At 43.0% G+C, this 16,795-nt stretch overlaps 2 protein-coding genes across 3 annotated transcripts in view; both read left to right on the top strand.

The window, feature by feature from the left end:
* Positions 1-3,866: 3,866 nt before the first annotated feature.
* On the top strand, positions 3,867-10,806 carry SELENOK (selenoprotein K). The gene is made up of 5 exons (XM_079794766.1): positions 3,867-3,955; positions 7,181-7,271; positions 8,845-8,928; positions 10,021-10,107; positions 10,356-10,806. The coding sequence occupies exons 1-4, from the start codon at positions 3,937-3,939 to the stop codon at positions 10,100-10,102; spliced, it is 276 nt and encodes a 91-aa protein (XP_079650892.1). The 5' UTR covers positions 3,867-3,936; the 3' UTR covers positions 10,103-10,107; positions 10,356-10,806.
* A 1,096-nt stretch (positions 10,807-11,902) lies between these two features.
* ACTR8 (actin related protein 8) overlaps positions 11,903-16,795 on the top strand; it is a 16,592-nt gene continuing 11,699 nt past the window's right edge. The window contains exons 1-3 of one of the 2 annotated variants that reach the window (XM_079794717.1): positions 11,903-12,071; positions 15,087-15,257; positions 16,445-16,555. In XM_079794717.1, the coding sequence (XP_079650843.1) occupies positions 11,949-12,071; positions 15,087-15,257; positions 16,445-16,555 (405 nt within the window). In that variant the 5' untranslated portion in view covers positions 11,903-11,948. The remainder of the gene's footprint in view (positions 12,072-15,086; positions 15,258-16,444; positions 16,556-16,795) is intronic. The other variant, XM_079794718.1, reaches the window with a different exon arrangement.

Below are 16,795 nucleotides of genomic sequence, written 5' to 3'. Positions count from 1 at the left end.
GGAAAGAAAAAATGTGGGAAGCTATTTTGCAACTTTGAGAAAACTGAGATACATTCAAACAGTATCCAGAAACCACCTCCCCTTCTATACTGTGAGTTCCACATTGGATTATATCCCCTATTTCAATGCCTCTGCTTACGTGTGGAGAGGCAGCAACAGCACAGGAGTTAACAGCACAAACTGCTGAGCCAAACTCTTGGGTCTTAATCTCAGCTCTGCTTACTAGCTATATGGCCTTGGGCAAGACACTAGAACTCATTATGACTCAATTTCCTCATCTGTAAAATGAAAATCATAGAACCTAGTTAATAAGGTTGAGGTTTAAATGAATGAATACATGGAAAGCACTGAGAACATTTCCTGGTACAGGATAAGTGCTATATAAATATTAACTCTTATTGTTGTTGTAAGGAATAAACTAATAAGTGGAATGTGCTTAAAACAGGGCCTAGGACATAGTGAACCCCATTACCCATTATTGAGAACATTCATTCATGCATCTATTCAACAGATATTTACTGAGTGCCTTTCCTGGGCCAGGCCATTAATGTCTTCATTCTAGATCAGCCGTGTCCAAAAGAAACATAACGTGAACCGTAAATGTGATCCAAATACGGATCATAAATGTGAGCCAAATATGTAATTTAACATTTTTTGGCAGTCACATTAAAAAAGTAAAAAGAAACAAGCAAAATTGCTTTTAATAAAATATTTTAACCCAATATCCAAATATTATTTCATTACATAATCAATATAAAAATTGAGGTATTTTACTTTTTTTTCATTCTAGATTATTGTAATCTAGCATGTATTTTGTGCCTACAGCATATCTCAATCGAACTGGCCACATTTCAGCTGCTCAACGGCCATATGTGGCTTGTAGCTAGCATGCGGTTCTTTACATTAAAGGTTAGGGCAGTGGTCGGCAAACTCATTAGTCCACAGAGCCAAATATCAACAGTACAACGATTGAAATTTCTTTTGAGAGCCAAATTTTTTAAACTTCTTCTAACGCCACGTCTTCAAAATAGACTCACCCAGGCCGTGGTATTTTGTGGAAGAGCCACACTCAAGGGGCCAAAGATCCGCATGTGGCTCGAGAGCCAGTTTGCCGACCACGGGGTTAGGGAAAGAGGGGAAATGTCATCTTTGTCCCCTGACCCCATCTTGCTACTAATTATGTAATCATTTTCCATTTCTAAAGTCCTTTTACATTCATTATTTCATTTAATAGGAACATGCCTCACCTTGAAGGATGGATTATGTAATAGGAGGTGGGGAAAAGTCCCATCAAGAGGAAACAAATGAACAGAAGTAACAAGGAAGGAAAACCTTTTAGGAAATTAAAAGTCAGGGAGAGAAACCTAAGAAAATGTATCAGGGAAGCCCTCAACAGTCTCCAGACCAGGGAGTCTGGGTGTTATTTCTCAGGTAGTGGGGAGAAACAGGTTGTCACCAGGAAAGTGGCAAGATGCATCAAATGAGCAGCTAAATATATCAGGAAAGGGAGAGAGGCTAGAGGTAGTTCCTTAGGAAATTAAACCTTGGTACCCAGAAGTTCCCTTCCTCTTTCCAACATTGTTTTAAGTGCAAAATACAACTTCCAAATTGTAATTTTCATTACATTTTAGATAATGATGAGAACTGAAAAAGAAAGAAAGAATGCAAGCAGCCCACTAGGAGGACTCCACAAAAAAGAATAGCCACGTACAAAGGCCTTGAGAGAGCAACGAGCTTGCCACACCCAGGGAACAGAAAGTCACCCAGTGGGTGGTGCAGAGGTGTAAACACACAGCAGCACGTAGTTTGTGGTCCATACTTCATGAAAGACTGAGACATAGTTTATTATTCCTGTCACCTCTGCAATGCTTGCATGCAGTAGCTATCGATAAGGAATAAGCAGAGGTCTAGAGTATTTTTCAGTTGCCTCACAGTTACCGGAAAGGAGACCTGGCCCTTGTTGGGTCTGCCTAGGGCCAGCCGGTAGTGTGTGGGTTCTTGACTTCGTGCAGGAAAAATTTCACAACGTGAGTCCAGATGACTATGAGGGAGCATTTATTAAAGCTGGGGACATAAAACAAGGAAGGGCTTAGCAGATTCGAAGCAACAGGAGAGCCTAGGCTGGGCTGCCCTAGCTCTCTGGGAAGTCAGAAAAGGGGCCTTGGGAACAGGTTCAGAGGACTAGCAGGCAGAGCTGCCGCTGACCATTATTCCCCAGGTTGCAAGTCTCATGGGTTCCCGTAGGGTTTAGGAGATGCATGGCTGTGGGGGAAGAAGTGGGGGGGGGGGGGGGGGAAAGACGAGAAAGGGTGGTGGGGCTGCTCCACCGAGAGAGAGAGCACACACTGGGTCCTTTGTCTGGAGGCTTTATTTCCTTCTGGAAGGCGGGAATCTTAGGGGAGGTCTCAGGAGAGGGTTTCAGCAGAATATTCATCAGTTTTCTAGGTGCGCTCCTTGGTCTTCACTGATTGGTCAGTGTCAGGGCAGGGGGCCATCCCTCATCGCAGCTGGTCCTGGTGCCCGCCCACCTGGTTTTGCTGCTTTTCTGGGCCTGAGCCTAGAAGTTATTTCTAGGGGCGTGACCTTCTGTGTCTGCGGTAAATTGCTCTGCTAGTTTGTTCAGCTGTCTCAGTTTCCCTGTTCCACTTGTCCTGGCTTACTGGCCTGTCTCAGTAAGAGCTGATAAAAACAAACAAAAAAGCAAACAAACAAAAAAAAACACCAGCTACTTCTGGTGACCCAAGAACAAAAACATCGGTTTAAAATGTGTCAACATAAGAATCATCCAAACCTGTAGAAAAATTTTACCAGTTTGAGTCAAACTGATGACAACTGCCAGGATACAAAAATCTCAACAGATTGAGAAAATGCTCTGGTGGAGAATGGCAGCTTTACTGCTTATTTTACACATTACAATCAAAGGAAAGCCATAAGGGGAGTGACATGAAATCCACTGGTGGGTATGGAGAACGCAAAGGCAGGGCAGGGGGAGGGGGATCCCTGGGATTGGATAAAAAGTAAAAGGGAAAGATACCTATTTCTTTTACATTGCTGGGTACAGAAAAGCTAACCTTTCCAGCACATAGAGATGGTATGAGGGGGACTAGATAACAATGAGGGGTTCTGTGATCTACCACTGTGGTTCAGGGGTTGTGCCCTGAGGGGCCTGGAAAAAGGAATTACTCTGATATTTCAAGGGCATGCTACCCTTGGTGCAAAAGGACAATAAGCAGGATCCGTTAAGGTAAAGACCCACCTTGGTCAGGGAAGATACCGGCCTAGGCCCAGGACCAGACTGCCCGCATGACTTGCTTTAAATGAGTAAGTTTTCATTTCAGACCATATGCGGTTACTTTGGGGCCGAGTCTAAGGCCCGCCATGCAGGCCTCCCCTGAGCGTGTCAGGTTTAGAATGTGGCCCCTTTCCGTCCACAAACGGAATCAGTACATCTAGCGGGTGCCCGTCTGTGTACGTCCAAAGGCTTCACAACAAAGCTCCGTACAGCGCGGTCCCCACCCATCCTCCAACAATTCTCCAACATTCGGAGGACCTTCTCGGGGCCGGCGGTCCTCCCACTGCAGGTGCCAACCGCGCCTCCCCCGACCCGGGGCCTCGGTCGACGGGAAGCAGCTTCTCTTCCCGCGGCGTTGCCAGGAGGCCCGGCCGAATCCGATCCAGAAGGAGATGGAGAGCCTCGCCGACGGAATACACCCCGCGCGTCGCCTCCGCCCCCTTCCCGGCGGTCTCCCTCTACCGGAAGTCGCCGGCATGACGAGGCAAAAACCACCAGCCGGGGGCGTGTCCCCCGCCGCCAATGGGCTTCGTCCACCTCCCCTTCCGTCACGCGTGCCTGTGACGTCAGGGGCGGGGCGTGGAGGGAGGAGCGGTAGTTGGGAAGCCGCTCGGTCGCCCGGGAGGAGGGGCTCGAGGATCAAGATGGTTTACATCGCGAACGGTGAGCGGGGCGGGGTGGGCTACCAGGGCCGCCGGGCCGGGGTCGGGTCGGGGTTTACTCCCAACTTCGCCGCGGCCCGCGCCCCCGCGGTTCTGCGGGACTTGGCGCCGCGGGCCGGACGGACCGGGAGGCGGAGTCACCGGCCGGCGGCGCGTCAGCGGACCGTCCGGGAGCGGGTGGGCGAGGGCCGAGGTCCCCGATGTCTACGGGCCGGGCCGGGCGTCCTCGTCGGGCCTCTGACTTTTTATTTTATTTATTTTTATTGTGGGTCTCGCGGAAGGGGACTTGAGTCTCGGGCGTCTGTGTCCTTAACCAGCAACGACAGCATTAACACCATCTGCGTAGCGCCTGTGCCTCGGACACTGTTGTAGCGTTATTCGCTTATCATCTCACCCAGTCTTTTTGAACAGCCCTGCTCAGCTAATATTTTATTTCCCCACCTTTGCGGATGGAGACTGGGGCGCAGGTAGATTCGATTGTCCGGGATGACAGTGGTAGTTCATGGCTCGGTCCGGATTCGAACCGCGGGTGACTGACGTCAGCGGCCCTGCTGTTACCGAGCGCGCTGCCTTTCTTTCTGGAACTGAGCTAAGAGAAGGCGATGGAGGTTCTGGGTGGGCCTTTTCCCCCGGAGAGGGGGCCTAGTCATACATGGAGTATTTTGCCTGATCTCAAGAGGCCCGGGAAGAAGCACCAGTGCCTCGAGAGGAAGTTAATTAGTCCTGGAATAGGGAATCTGAGAGAGACTTAAATTCCGCGACTTCGCAAAGAAAATGCCTGGAAAGGAAAGACGGTCGGCCTGGGTCAGAACAGTGCCAGCGCCGCGGCCACCTGTTCGATTCGGGTGAAATAAATGCCTAGATGCAGTCTTAGCAAGTAGATGGCTGGTTGTATTGAGTCATCTGTTTATCTTCAGAGATCATTAAGATCGTCAGTGACTTTGTATTTCTTTGCTCTTCAAAAATCTCTCCTTTCTCCCACTTAAAACTCTTTGGAACGGATAGGGTTGATGGACACACACGACAATTAAAGCTCCATCTTCGTTTTGGCACTTGCAAACTTTGTGTTTTATCCTTTGTGATTAAGGTTGGCTGCTTCTATATATATGCATTATTGAATGATGCCTTGTGTTTGTGGTGTATTATTGTGCATGCATAATCATATTTGATCCACTTAAATAACATAAAGGCCTTTTATTCCACGTGTATAGTTGGGAAATGCCAGTTTGCATTCAAACAACTCATTTCCCTCTAAGGATGTTAGGAGGGAAGGTTTCTGCCTTGGGAAACCAGGGGAAAGTGCAAAACGCAAGAATGATGCAAGTGCCTGCAATAGGTTCCTTCGAATCACTCAGGAAGAATTGACTGGTTCCAGTTAGATCTATTTTCCTAGGAGGACTGTATTCATCAGCACTTCATAGTTGACAAGACATGTCTCACTGTCAAGTTACTTCTTCCCAAACAATTCTATATGATTAGCCCGGGAATATTTTTTCTCAGAGAAGGAAAATGTCACAAAAGCCAGCGACGCAGAGCCAGTAAGAGGCAGGACCTGTCACCCAGGCTTTGTCTTTAAATGTGGCCCTTTTTTCTCAATGGCTCTGTGTGTTAGACACACCTGAAAGTCACCTGGTCAAGGAAAGAGGGAAAGTAAAAAGCATGGAGAAGTCCTTGGGGAAATAGAGAGGAGAGGTGGTTGACAGACAGCTCTTCCGAAATATTCTGACCTCTCGATTTGCAGGGCTGAAACTCTAGAGTACTAACTTTTCAGGTTGTAGCTTTTATCATTTCAAGTGGTTTGAAAAGTAGATTCTCTTTTGCTTAAGATAAAGCCGAAGTCTGTAATTAGAATGCATAGCTTTTTACAGAAAAAGTCATTTTAATGAATAAGTCAAATTCTCTTGAATACTTAGAGCACACAGATCTTTTTTTATTTCTAAAAATTTTATCCAAATAACTGAAACTAAGACCTATAAGAGTATGTATAAACAGTCTTTTTATACAGGCAAGAGGCTTTACAAGTGAAAAGGAATACCTTGAACACATTTAGAAAAATTGAAGTGATGTGAGCATTCTTTTACATTTACCCATTTGTTTCCTCAAAATACTTGAATAAACATGCTTGTGCACCCATGTTCATAGCAGCATTTTCACAATAGCAATCCAAGTGTCCATCAACAGGTGAATGGATCAACAAAATGTAGTACACACATACAATGGAATATTAATCAGCCTTGAAAAAAGCAGGAAATTTTGACACATGCTGCAACATGGGTGAACCTTGAAGACATTATGCTAAGTGAAGTAGCTGGTCACCAAAGTACAAATATTGTGTGAGCCCTCATGAGGTTCCTACAGTAGTCAAATTCACAGAGACAGAAAGTTCACAGGGGGCTGGGGAAAGGGAAAAATGGACATTAGTGTTTAAGGGGAGATTCAGTTGGGACAATGAAAAAGTTCTGGAGATGGGTGGTGGTGATGGTTATACAGCAACATGAATATTCTTAACTAGAGGCCTGGTGCACGAGATTCGTGCACTGGGGTGGGGTGTCCTTCAGCCCGGCCTGTGCCCTCTCGCAGTCCAGGACCCCTCAGGGGATGTCCGTCTGCCAGCTTGGGCCCATTCCCCCCAGGGATTGGGTTTAAGCCGGTAGGCGGACATCCCTCTCGCAGTCCGGGACCCCTCGCTCCTTACTGCTCACCTGCAGCAGAGGCAGGAGAGGCTCCTGCAACCACCACTGGGCTCGCCAGTCGTGAGCCTGGCTTCTGGTTGAGTGGCGCTGCCCCTGGTGGTCAGTGCGCGTCATAGGGACCAGTCTTCCACTGTTCGGTCTATTTGCATATTACACTTTTATTATATAGGATTATATAGGAAGGATAGGATGTTGTAGAATTGTATACTTCAAATGGTAGATTTTTTGTGTGTATATTTTACCACATTTAAAGAGAGAGAGAATGAGAGAATACTTGAATGATCCTCCAAAATTACAAATTTTAGGAAAGCATTTGACATAGTAAAGGAATGGCCCCTAGATCACAGAGAGTTACTTCTCTGAATCCTTCCTTAGAATGGTGTGTATAACAGACCTCTCTTTTTTGTTGACTGTTTGGAACAATGGACAAGTTGAAAACGGAATCTAGGATTGTTACTTATCTTATTAAATGTAATGTATCTTTTGTCAGGGATTTGTAGTACTAACTAAAGTTTCTTTATTCTTGTCTGTAGGACAAGTGTTGGACAGCAGGAGTCAGTCCCCATGGAGATTATCTTTGATAACAGATTTCTTCTGGGGAATAGCTGAGTTCGTGGTTTTGTTGTAAGTACAGTAGTAGTCTTAATAGCCCTGATACTTAGGTACATTAGGTACATTATGTTGCATATCATAAACAAGCTCAGCTTTCCTGAAGCAGTTTTTAATGTTTTCTAAATTAATAGCTTTACAAAAGGAAATGCCACCAGACGTCTTATGATTATGAATATGTTAGTTGAGTTGGTAAGCTTGACTATACCTTAGTCTTAATGGTAATCATATCAACCTGCAGCTCTGGAGCCAGGCCTGCCCATTCTAATACCTAATGACAGCACCCCACTTTCTGTCTACTATTCCCAGCTTTAGTGTGTATGTGCAAATTTTATTCAATATTATACAAAGTTGGTTTTTTTTTTAATTTGTGTGGGTTTTTTTTAGATATATTTTTATTGATTTCAGAGAGGAAGGGAGAGGGAGAGAGAGATACAAACAGCAATGATGGGAGAGAATTATTGATCGGCTGCCTCCTGCATGCCCCCTACTGGGGATCAAGCCCACAACCCGGGCATGTGCCCTTGATGGGAATCGAACCTGGGACCTTTCAGTCCGCAGGCTGACGCTCTGTCCACTGAACAAAACTGGCTAGGGCATTGTTTTTTGTTTTTTAATAATTAAAGGTTAGAATCAATAAAGAGGAGACAAATTTAAACTTCACCGTAATTTCAAGCAATTCTTACTTAAATGCACTTTTTGGTCTTTCACCTGCTGTGTATTTTATGAAAAGTATCCATTAACTACTAACAAGTCTTATCCTAAGTTTGAATATTTGAGTGTCTCGTGGATAGAGAATTATAGGGATGCAGAGATGTGGGAGATAGTCCTTTCACTGACTTTAATATCAATAAATATTTTTATATTATATGGGGGAATAGTGGGCATGATTATGGGAGGTGGACATCAGAGGAAGTTATTCCAGGTGGAAGAAACATAGGAAAGGTGGCAAAGAAGTTTGAATATCAGTCTGTGATCTTTATACTTAATTTGATTATTGCTATGGTTTAGAAAGATTAATCTGGTGGCTGCATGTAGCATAAATTAGAGTAAAATGGAAGCGACAGCTCCAACTTGTTACCCAGAGCAACACTTTATAGTTTTACAAATTTTACCTATTCCGTATTGTTTGTTAAAAATACTGTTTTAACTTAGTTAAATTCGTCCTCCTTCATAAATAAAATTTCATTTAAATGGATTCCCAGAAGGTCTGTACCTCTGGCATACCACTCTTAGCCCCTCCCTCTCCAAGGTAATGGAAGGTAGGCTGTCGGTGGGGGAAATGCAAGAGCAATGAATGTGCAATACTGTAAAAACAGACTGAGACGTGACAGCTGATGTAGAGGAAGAAGTTGGGATGACTGTCTAGGAGAGTTTTCAGCAAATAAGAAGATAAGGAAGGGCGGCTTTGGCACAGAACATGGCGCACACTGTTTAGACAAGTGCTCGTGTTAGATGGTGGTGTCACGATGGCTTTTCAAAATGTGGGTTTGGAGCTAACTCCCCTCAGAGATGATAGTCGAAATGATGAAATACATTTTATAATGCTGAAAGTGGTTCTTCTATTGTTTTCTGCCCCTTGTTTCAGTTTCAAAACTCTGCTTCAGCAAGATGTGAAAAAGGGAAGAGGCTACGGAAACTCATCTGATTCCAGATATGATGATGGAAGAGGGTACAGTTTTTTATGTTTTTTATTTTTATATCTATAATATTGATCTCTAACTCTAAGGGAAAATGAATAAACTTTCAAGATCATGGTAGTTTAACCCCCACTTCATTTTATTTTATTTATTTTTTTAGACATTGATTTTTTTTTTTTTAATTTATCGTTATTGTTGAAAGTTTTAAAGATGTTCCCCTTTCCTTCCCTCATTGACTCCCTTCACCGCCCCCCCCCCCCCCTTGCCTTCACTGCACCATTGTCTGTCCATGGGTTATGCATGCACCCATCTAAGTTCTTTGGTTAATCTCTTCCTGCCACCCTCCCTCCCTTTCCCTCTGAGATTCATCAGTCTGTTCCATGCTTCCATGTTTCTGGATCATATTTGTTCGTCAGTTTATTTTGTTTATTAGATTCCACATATAAGTGAGATCATGTGATACTTGTCTTTCTCTAACTGGCTTATTTCCCTTAGCATAATATTCTCCAGGTTTCCATGCTGCCTCAAAGGAGGATATAGCTTTTTCAATTGGTAATAGGTGTTTTTACCCTTCTTTATATTTTAATCAGATTAGATTAGGTTGATTAGATAGATAGACAGACAGACAGGCTTAATAGAAATTAACAGTTTAAATTCTATTTCACTAAATTAATGCATTACTATAAATAAGTCAAGTTGCCTCTGATTTGATAATATAGTCAACCTGGCAAAGCTAAAATGTACATCATATATCTGATGGGAAATACCTAAATTAGAGGATGAAAACTTGAGAGCCAACATTGAAATCTAGAGATTTCACTTTAGATTTCAAGCTGCTAATGAAAAACTCAGAAGATCAAGCAGCAGGGGTTAGGTTTGTGTTTCCATGTGGCAAAAACCAACTGGAGATGGGTTTTATTTGGGCATTTACAGGAAGTGCCGCTCAGTTCATCATAGTCTTTGCCTGACTCACTTTCCTCATGCGCTTTATCTGTCTGGCCCCTGTCAAAGTTTGAATTTTTGACCTAAATGGTATTTTAAATAAAAGGGTCTATTTGAGTGTTTAAAAGGAACCCATTTAAGATGTCTACTAAACAGTAGAAATTAACTTTTTCTTTTATTAGGCCCCCAGGAAACCCTCCCAGAAGAATGGGTCGAATTAATCATCTGCGTGGCCCCAGTCCTCCTCCAATGGCTGGTGGATGAGGAAGGTAACTTAAAATTTGAAATTATTCTACAGGGATTTTATTTTGTAAATGCCTCCTTAGGAAGGTCTTTAAGAAAATAGAAGTTGCCTAACACATTATTTGGAAAAATATTTCTATCCTAATCCTTGAAAAATCCTTTGCCTTTATTATAAAAATATCTTCTGAAATAGGTTTATAATGTAATGATTGTTGGATTTTTCAGACAACTGAATGAATAACTAACAACTAATTATTATAACGCTTTCTTTCAGGTAAATGTCTGCTCTAAGAAGCAGACAACTGGACATGCACATTCATAGCGGAAGGAAACCATCAAGCAGTGGAGGGCTGACCAGGCTGGACAAGTAAATGAATGTGTATGTCTAAACAAGAATTACTCTGTGTCCTCACAGACGAATGAGGTCGTGTTGGGAATTCCCTCACAGGGATCTGGCATGACTGATGTGTAATTCTATAAATGCACATGTTTGTCTCATTATCTTTTTGTATAGTTTATTGAAAGTATTAATATAGTTTAATAAGTAAATATTTTTAGGTTACATAATTGACTACTCATCTTTATATAATTAAAACCCGAATTTGAAGAAAATTAAAAGGCTATGTATTTAGTACTGTTGGTGTCCTTTTTCAATTTCTGAAAGTGTTCATTGTTAATTTGTTCTCATTTATAAATAAATCACATTGTATTTATTCCAGTGTTTATATCTGTGTTTTTGAATTTTTATATAGAAACATTTGTCCTGTAAGTCTTTAATACAAGGTGTTTGATTTGCTGCTATATATAATTATCGGAGGATTTATAAAGCCATAACCAACAAAACTGAGCTACAAAATGAAGATACAAAATGAAGACTAATGGTCCTTAAATATACAGACTTCAATACTATATAGACAAATTTGAATTCTAAAGAGTTGTTTTGTCTTTAACCCTTATCTTGAATGCTAGTAACTCACACTCTTTCACCAAAACGGAAGCTCTATGAGGTTAGAGATTTTGTCATCTTTACCCCAATACTTTGAACAGTGACATGTAATAGGCACTGAAATATTTATTGGAAGAATGAATAATACAGATAATTCTACTTCCAATGTTTAACAGACTTTGCAACCGAAGTGTTGAGATAAAAGTATTTTTATATCCATTTATAAGTTTATTCAACCCTATTTTCCATGAAATGGGAATATCAAAGTGACATTTACAGAGATGGTAAAAGTGGGAATAGGTGTGTGTGTGGTTTTTTTTTTTTTTTGGGGGGGGGCGGTGTTGGGAAGTAATGAGTTCCATTTTGGACATAAATGCCTTGTCCACATCCAAATGGGGATACCAAATAATGGATCTCGGAAAAGTCCACACTGAAAATATATATTTGGGAGTTATCTTTATATTTAAAGCCATAAAACTGGATAAAGTCATCGAAGAAGTGTGTAGAGAGGAGGCCCAGCTCCAGAGAACCCTAACATCTGGCTTGACTGAGCAGGGCCTGTGAAATATGAGAACCCATGTCTGATGTCCGGGAATCCTTTTGCCAGGACCGACGGGTGTGAGGACGAAATGAGATGCCGGTATGGCTGGTCCATGGTAAGCACTCAAAACCAAACACAGCACAGGATACTGCTGGCAGGACCAATCGCAGTACCATCTGTTTATTTAATCCGCACACACCCGCTAGCCCGTCCCGCAGCGGACGGCCCCGCCCTTCCGTTTCCGGGGGTTCTGCGGACGACGCCCCGGCGGCCATCTTGACTGTGGGCGGCCGACCGGGAACTGCGCCTGCGCGGGGGCCTTCAGTTCCGGCTGGTTTGGCGCGGCGCCGGAGCTAGCAGCTCGTGGGGCTGCTGCCGCGATGACCCAGGCGGAGAAGGGGGACGCAGAAAACGGGAAGGAGAAGGGCGGGGAGAAGGAGAAGGAGCAGCGCGGGGTGAAGCGGCCCATCGTGCCCGCGCAGGTGCCGGAGTCGCTGCAGGAGGTTAGGCGCCGAGGGCGGGGCTCGGGAGGGCCGGTCCCCTGCGTCGGACCCGCTGCGGGGCTGGGGGCCGGCGGAAGCTGCGGGCCCCAGGGTCTCTCGTTCCCTCCGGGTCGTTGTGCGCTGGGTCCCCACCGTCCATCAGCGCCAACCGCTGTGCGAGCCGCAGCCTCCCGGCCTTGAAACGGGACCGGCCATCACCTCCCCCCCGAGTCCTGTGAGGGTCCGGTGGGCGCACGTATTGTTTAGCGTCGGGCCTGGCGCACAGGGGGTGCATGCGGACACTTGGTAAGGGGCAGTTAGCGGTTCAGGCTTTTTTCTTGGTTAAAGAAATCTCAGTTAGTGGAGGTCATTTCAAGCATAAAAGCAACGAAAAGGTAGACATTTGTCTAAGTAGACATTGGGTGCGTGTGTGTGAAAAGCAAGATTAAGTTAGACCAGAAAAAAGTTATTTGCAGTAATGGTAAGCAAAGACTTTATGTGTGTGTATGTGTGTGTGTGTATACACACACACACACATATCACATTACTAATAATCAGTGAAGAAAACACCCGCATTCCCATAGGAAAATGGGCAAAGGTCATGTAAAATTCACAGCAGAAATCAAGAAGTCAGGAGGCATGTCAGTGCTCAGAACTTGTTGTTGGACGTCTCTGAGGCAGGTTCCTTCCCGGGAGACGTGTGAAGGATGATGCCCAGCTGGCCAGGCAGCTGTAAGCACATAGCTCAGGGCGGGCACCTGGTCAGCCTCAGGGTGGTTATTACTGTCCACGGCTCAGTCTTCCCACTGACCAAGCTGAGACGCAGACCGCATGGTCTGTAAGGGCTTGCTGGTTCCCACCTTCCAGGATTCTCCCACTCTGAGGGGGAGGTCTGAAGGGGCGCTGACTGTTGGGGTCACTGGTATCTCAGCATGGTGTGGGATGGGCTAGTGCAGAGGACCACAAGGAAGTATTGGGCACCACAGCAGGTACCTCCTCCAGCCCTGATGGTCAGGAATGGTTTCTTCAAAGGAGGTGACATCTTGGACCAAGATCTGAAGGATGATTAGAGTTAGTTGGGGGGGGGGGGGGGGGGGGCGGGGATGGAAATCTCAGGGAGGGAAGAGACCTGGGCTGAGGATATGAAGTGTTGGAGATACGGATGTCTGGAATTTGAGGGAGAAAAGGGAGCGAGACATGAGAATGAAGGTATTAGCAGGGGCCATATCACGAAGGTCATACAAGCCAGAGCGTATGGCTGCTACTTGTGAAGGCAATGGAGAACTTTGGAAGAGCTAGCTAGCCTGAGCGTTGTGATCATTAACTCATTTAACCTTCACAATTACTGTGTGAGGTAGAAACTTCGTGCAGACCAAAGAAGGGGCACAGTCTGGTTTGAAGCCAGGTCCTTGAATCCAGAGCCTGGGTCCTTAACCACGATAGCAACATGTCCTGACCTTCCGTCAGCTGTATAACACCCTTTGTTTGTTTGTTTTTTAAATATATATATTTATTGATTTCAGAGAGGAAGGGAGAGAGAGAGAGAAACTTCAATGATGAGAGAATCATTAATCAGCTGCCTCCTGCTGGGGATTGAGCCTGCAACCCAGGTACGTGCCCTTGACCAGAATTGAACCCAGGACCCTTCAGTCCGTAGGCCCATGTTCGCACCACTGAACCAAACTGGCTAGGCACACCCTTTGGTTTTTCCATGTCCTCTGTGGCACCTGTGCTATTAAGTCTATCTCATCTTGAACAATAATATCCATGAAATGGTATGTGGGATATACTGACCAAAAAGAAGTGGTTCTAGAGTAAGGCTAGAGAAGTAGGCGGGGTCTTGATCAGGGAGGTCTGGACTTTATTGGCAAGGTATGGAAACGTTTTAAATGGAAACATACCAAGAACATAACTGTTGCTTCAAGGGCAGGGCAGAGTAGGTGCTAGCTAAGGAGTCAGGCTGGGTGGTGGTTCTTAACAGAGGGATCCTGTTGTCAAGGGTTGTCAGAGTCCCTTTTTCCTTCACCCACTCACTGCTGAAACGGAGTTCCCCTCAACAGGTTTGCATGGTAAAGTTTCCCCAAGAGATGCAGATTATAATCTGCCCCCTTGGAATTTCGGGTGTAAAACAGTTATCTTAAAGTAAAGTTTACAGTCGTCCACTGTCCTGATTTGTACCACATTGTCAGTCCTTGTTCATCATCTCCCAAGAATGGATTGTGAAATGCAGCAAAGTTTTCTGACTTACGGGGATAAGTATGAGCTCTGGCTTTGCAACCCCAGACTCTTACCAGAGTAGATAAATAGCACAGAATCGACAAGAGTACGGTTTTTTAAAGCAGTAACCAAAACACAGTTTATGCACACTCTAAGAAGTAGTTGATGTATAAAACTTACTTTCCAGTATTACAAAAGAGCAATTCTACCCTTAATTTACTCCTCACCTGTTCAGTCAGCGGGTTTAAACCTGAGTAGTCATACTAATCACTTCAGGAGCTTTAATTGCAGATTTTTAGGCTCTACCTGGAGATTCTGATTTGCAAAATTTGTAGTGAGTGCTTGGGGTCAGTTTTTTTTACAAGCATCTTTAGGTGATTCAGATGTAGGGAATCCCGAATTTCACTAGTCAGAGTCTTCCCTACTCTTATTCCTTGTTTAACTATCTTCCCTAGTAAATGGAAAGCTCTCTGATTGGGGGACTTTGTCTTGGTCACCATTGTACCCACAGTGCCTGGCACAGAAATGGCCAGTAGGTTAATTTGCATTGGATAATCATGGTTCTGTTCATTTAAGCAAATATTTGTTGGGCCATGTACTTCTGGGAACATAAACTATAAGATGAGTTTGTATTCAGGTAGAGAGCAGTAATTTGATGCTTCTCAAGAACTCCCTGTACTAAATTACTTTGATACCTTTGAGTCTGATGACCATTACCGGAAACTAACTTTTTAGTCTATCCTGTTACCTGTACGTTATTTAACTTGTTACCTGTGTATTACTTAACTAAGGTCACACTCCTATGTTTTATATTTGCAGCAAATCCAGAGCAACTTCATTGTTGTCATACATCCGGGTTCAACAACTTTAAGGATTGGTCGAGCCACAGACACACTTCCTATCAGCATTCCTCATGTCATTGCACGAAGACACAAGCAACAAGGGCAACCCATGTACAAAGACAACTGGCTCCTAAGGGAAGGACTAAATGTGAGTTAGAAATGGAGGACCTGGAGAGAAAGCCCAAGGTTGTTTCCTTGGGAAGCCTTAGACATTCAAGTATATGCAATAATCTTGAATAAACACCTTCATAGCTTTATGTTTTTAAATAATAGCATCATTCAGGGTTACAAATACCATTTTTCATCTGAGCTAGCAATTTTAAATTGTAAAGAAGTAAATATAACAATTCAATCGTTTTTTAACCCATTGGGATGAATTGGGTATTGAGGAAAGTGATTTTTAATGGAAGATACAGACTTATCACTTACTTAAATGATGCATTCAGATATTTTTTTCTTCCAGATATTTAGAGGAGTTTAAATTCATGTTTAAATTCGTAAGCAAATTCAATTGCTATACAAAGCACTTATTACAATCTTAGGTCAAATAATAATTTAAAGGCAAAATGTATTCCCTCATAGTAAATATTTACTTTATCCTATTTTACAAATGGTAATTATCAGAAAAAGTTTGTGATAAGTGTTAAATGTGTATATTACACTGTAATCCACTTTTAAGTTTTAAATCAAGGGTAGTTTTAGGAACTTGCAGTTTCTGTAATTTTGATAATAAGCTTTAGGGTTCCATTTTTTTAGCATAACTAGCAGACTTTACTTAAGTCCATATAACTTAATGATATAAGAATCTAAAAATCACTTATATCATTGAGTGATTCGACTTTAGAGAATAAAAATTGAAAGAAAATAATAACATTTTCTACAAAAAATGTGTGAATATGTTTTTTACAGTATCACAGTAATTTGAACACTTGTTGATTAAGCAAAATAACACATGAAGAAGTATCACATTGTTACGAATTATAAACAGGAAAATGATATAATTATATGAGTCTCTGAAATACTTTGTAAATGTAAAAATAGCTATGCTCTGATTAGTGAGTATTATGAAATTTTTTTATCAACCCAAAGTTACTCAAAGTTGTAGATTTTTGCAAATAGTTGGTTTATAGTGAGGGTTCTTTTACGACATTTTTTATTTCTAAATAATATAAAGATTACTTTGAATTCGGAAGATTACTACATATGACAGATTAGGGAAGCTATTTGTTGACGAGGGAGCATTTCCCATTGCTGCATTAAATTAGTAGTTTGCTAGGTTGCCTTCCCTTTTCACTAAGTCCTTTGTACCACTCATCTTTCCTTCTTTTTTCCCAGAAACCTGAAAGTAACGAGCAAAGACAAAATGGTCTTAAAATGGTGGATCAAGCGATATGGTCTAAAAAGATGTCAAATGGTACAAGACGGATTCCTGTGTCCCCTGAACAGGTTCAGTTTCAACTCTTCAGATTTATTCTTTTCGCACAGCTATTATAGCATAATGCCATTCATTGCTCTACCCATTTCATTATGCAAATGCAATAAGGGATTTCCTTTAAAAAGGAGGAAAAACCATTCCTAATCACCTATGGAATACCTGAATCAGTGTCACAAATGCTTAGGCAAGCCAAATGATTTATAAGGTGGTATTTCCTATCACAAGTTGATAAAATTTACAATTTATCTGCG

Source organism: Cnephaeus nilssonii, assembly GCF_951640355.1.
Source record: "Cnephaeus nilssonii genome assembly, chromosome: 17".
Taxonomy (NCBI): Eukaryota; Metazoa; Chordata; class Mammalia; order Chiroptera; family Vespertilionidae; genus Cnephaeus; species Cnephaeus nilssonii.
This window is presented reverse-complemented; position numbering and strand designations above follow the sequence as displayed.

What these genes read in the sequence shown, in the direction of transcription:
- SELENOK (XM_079794766.1), top strand. An exon ending in GCTGAGTTCGTGGTTTTGTT is followed by an intron (nt 7,272 to 8,844) that starts GTAAGTACAGTA and finishes CCCTTGTTTCAG; the next exon opens with TTTCAAAACTCTGCTTCAGC. An exon ending in AGATATGATGATGGAAGAGG is followed by an intron (nt 8,929 to 10,020) that starts GTACAGTTTTTT and finishes TTCTTTTATTAG; the next exon opens with GCCCCCAGGAAACCCTCCCA.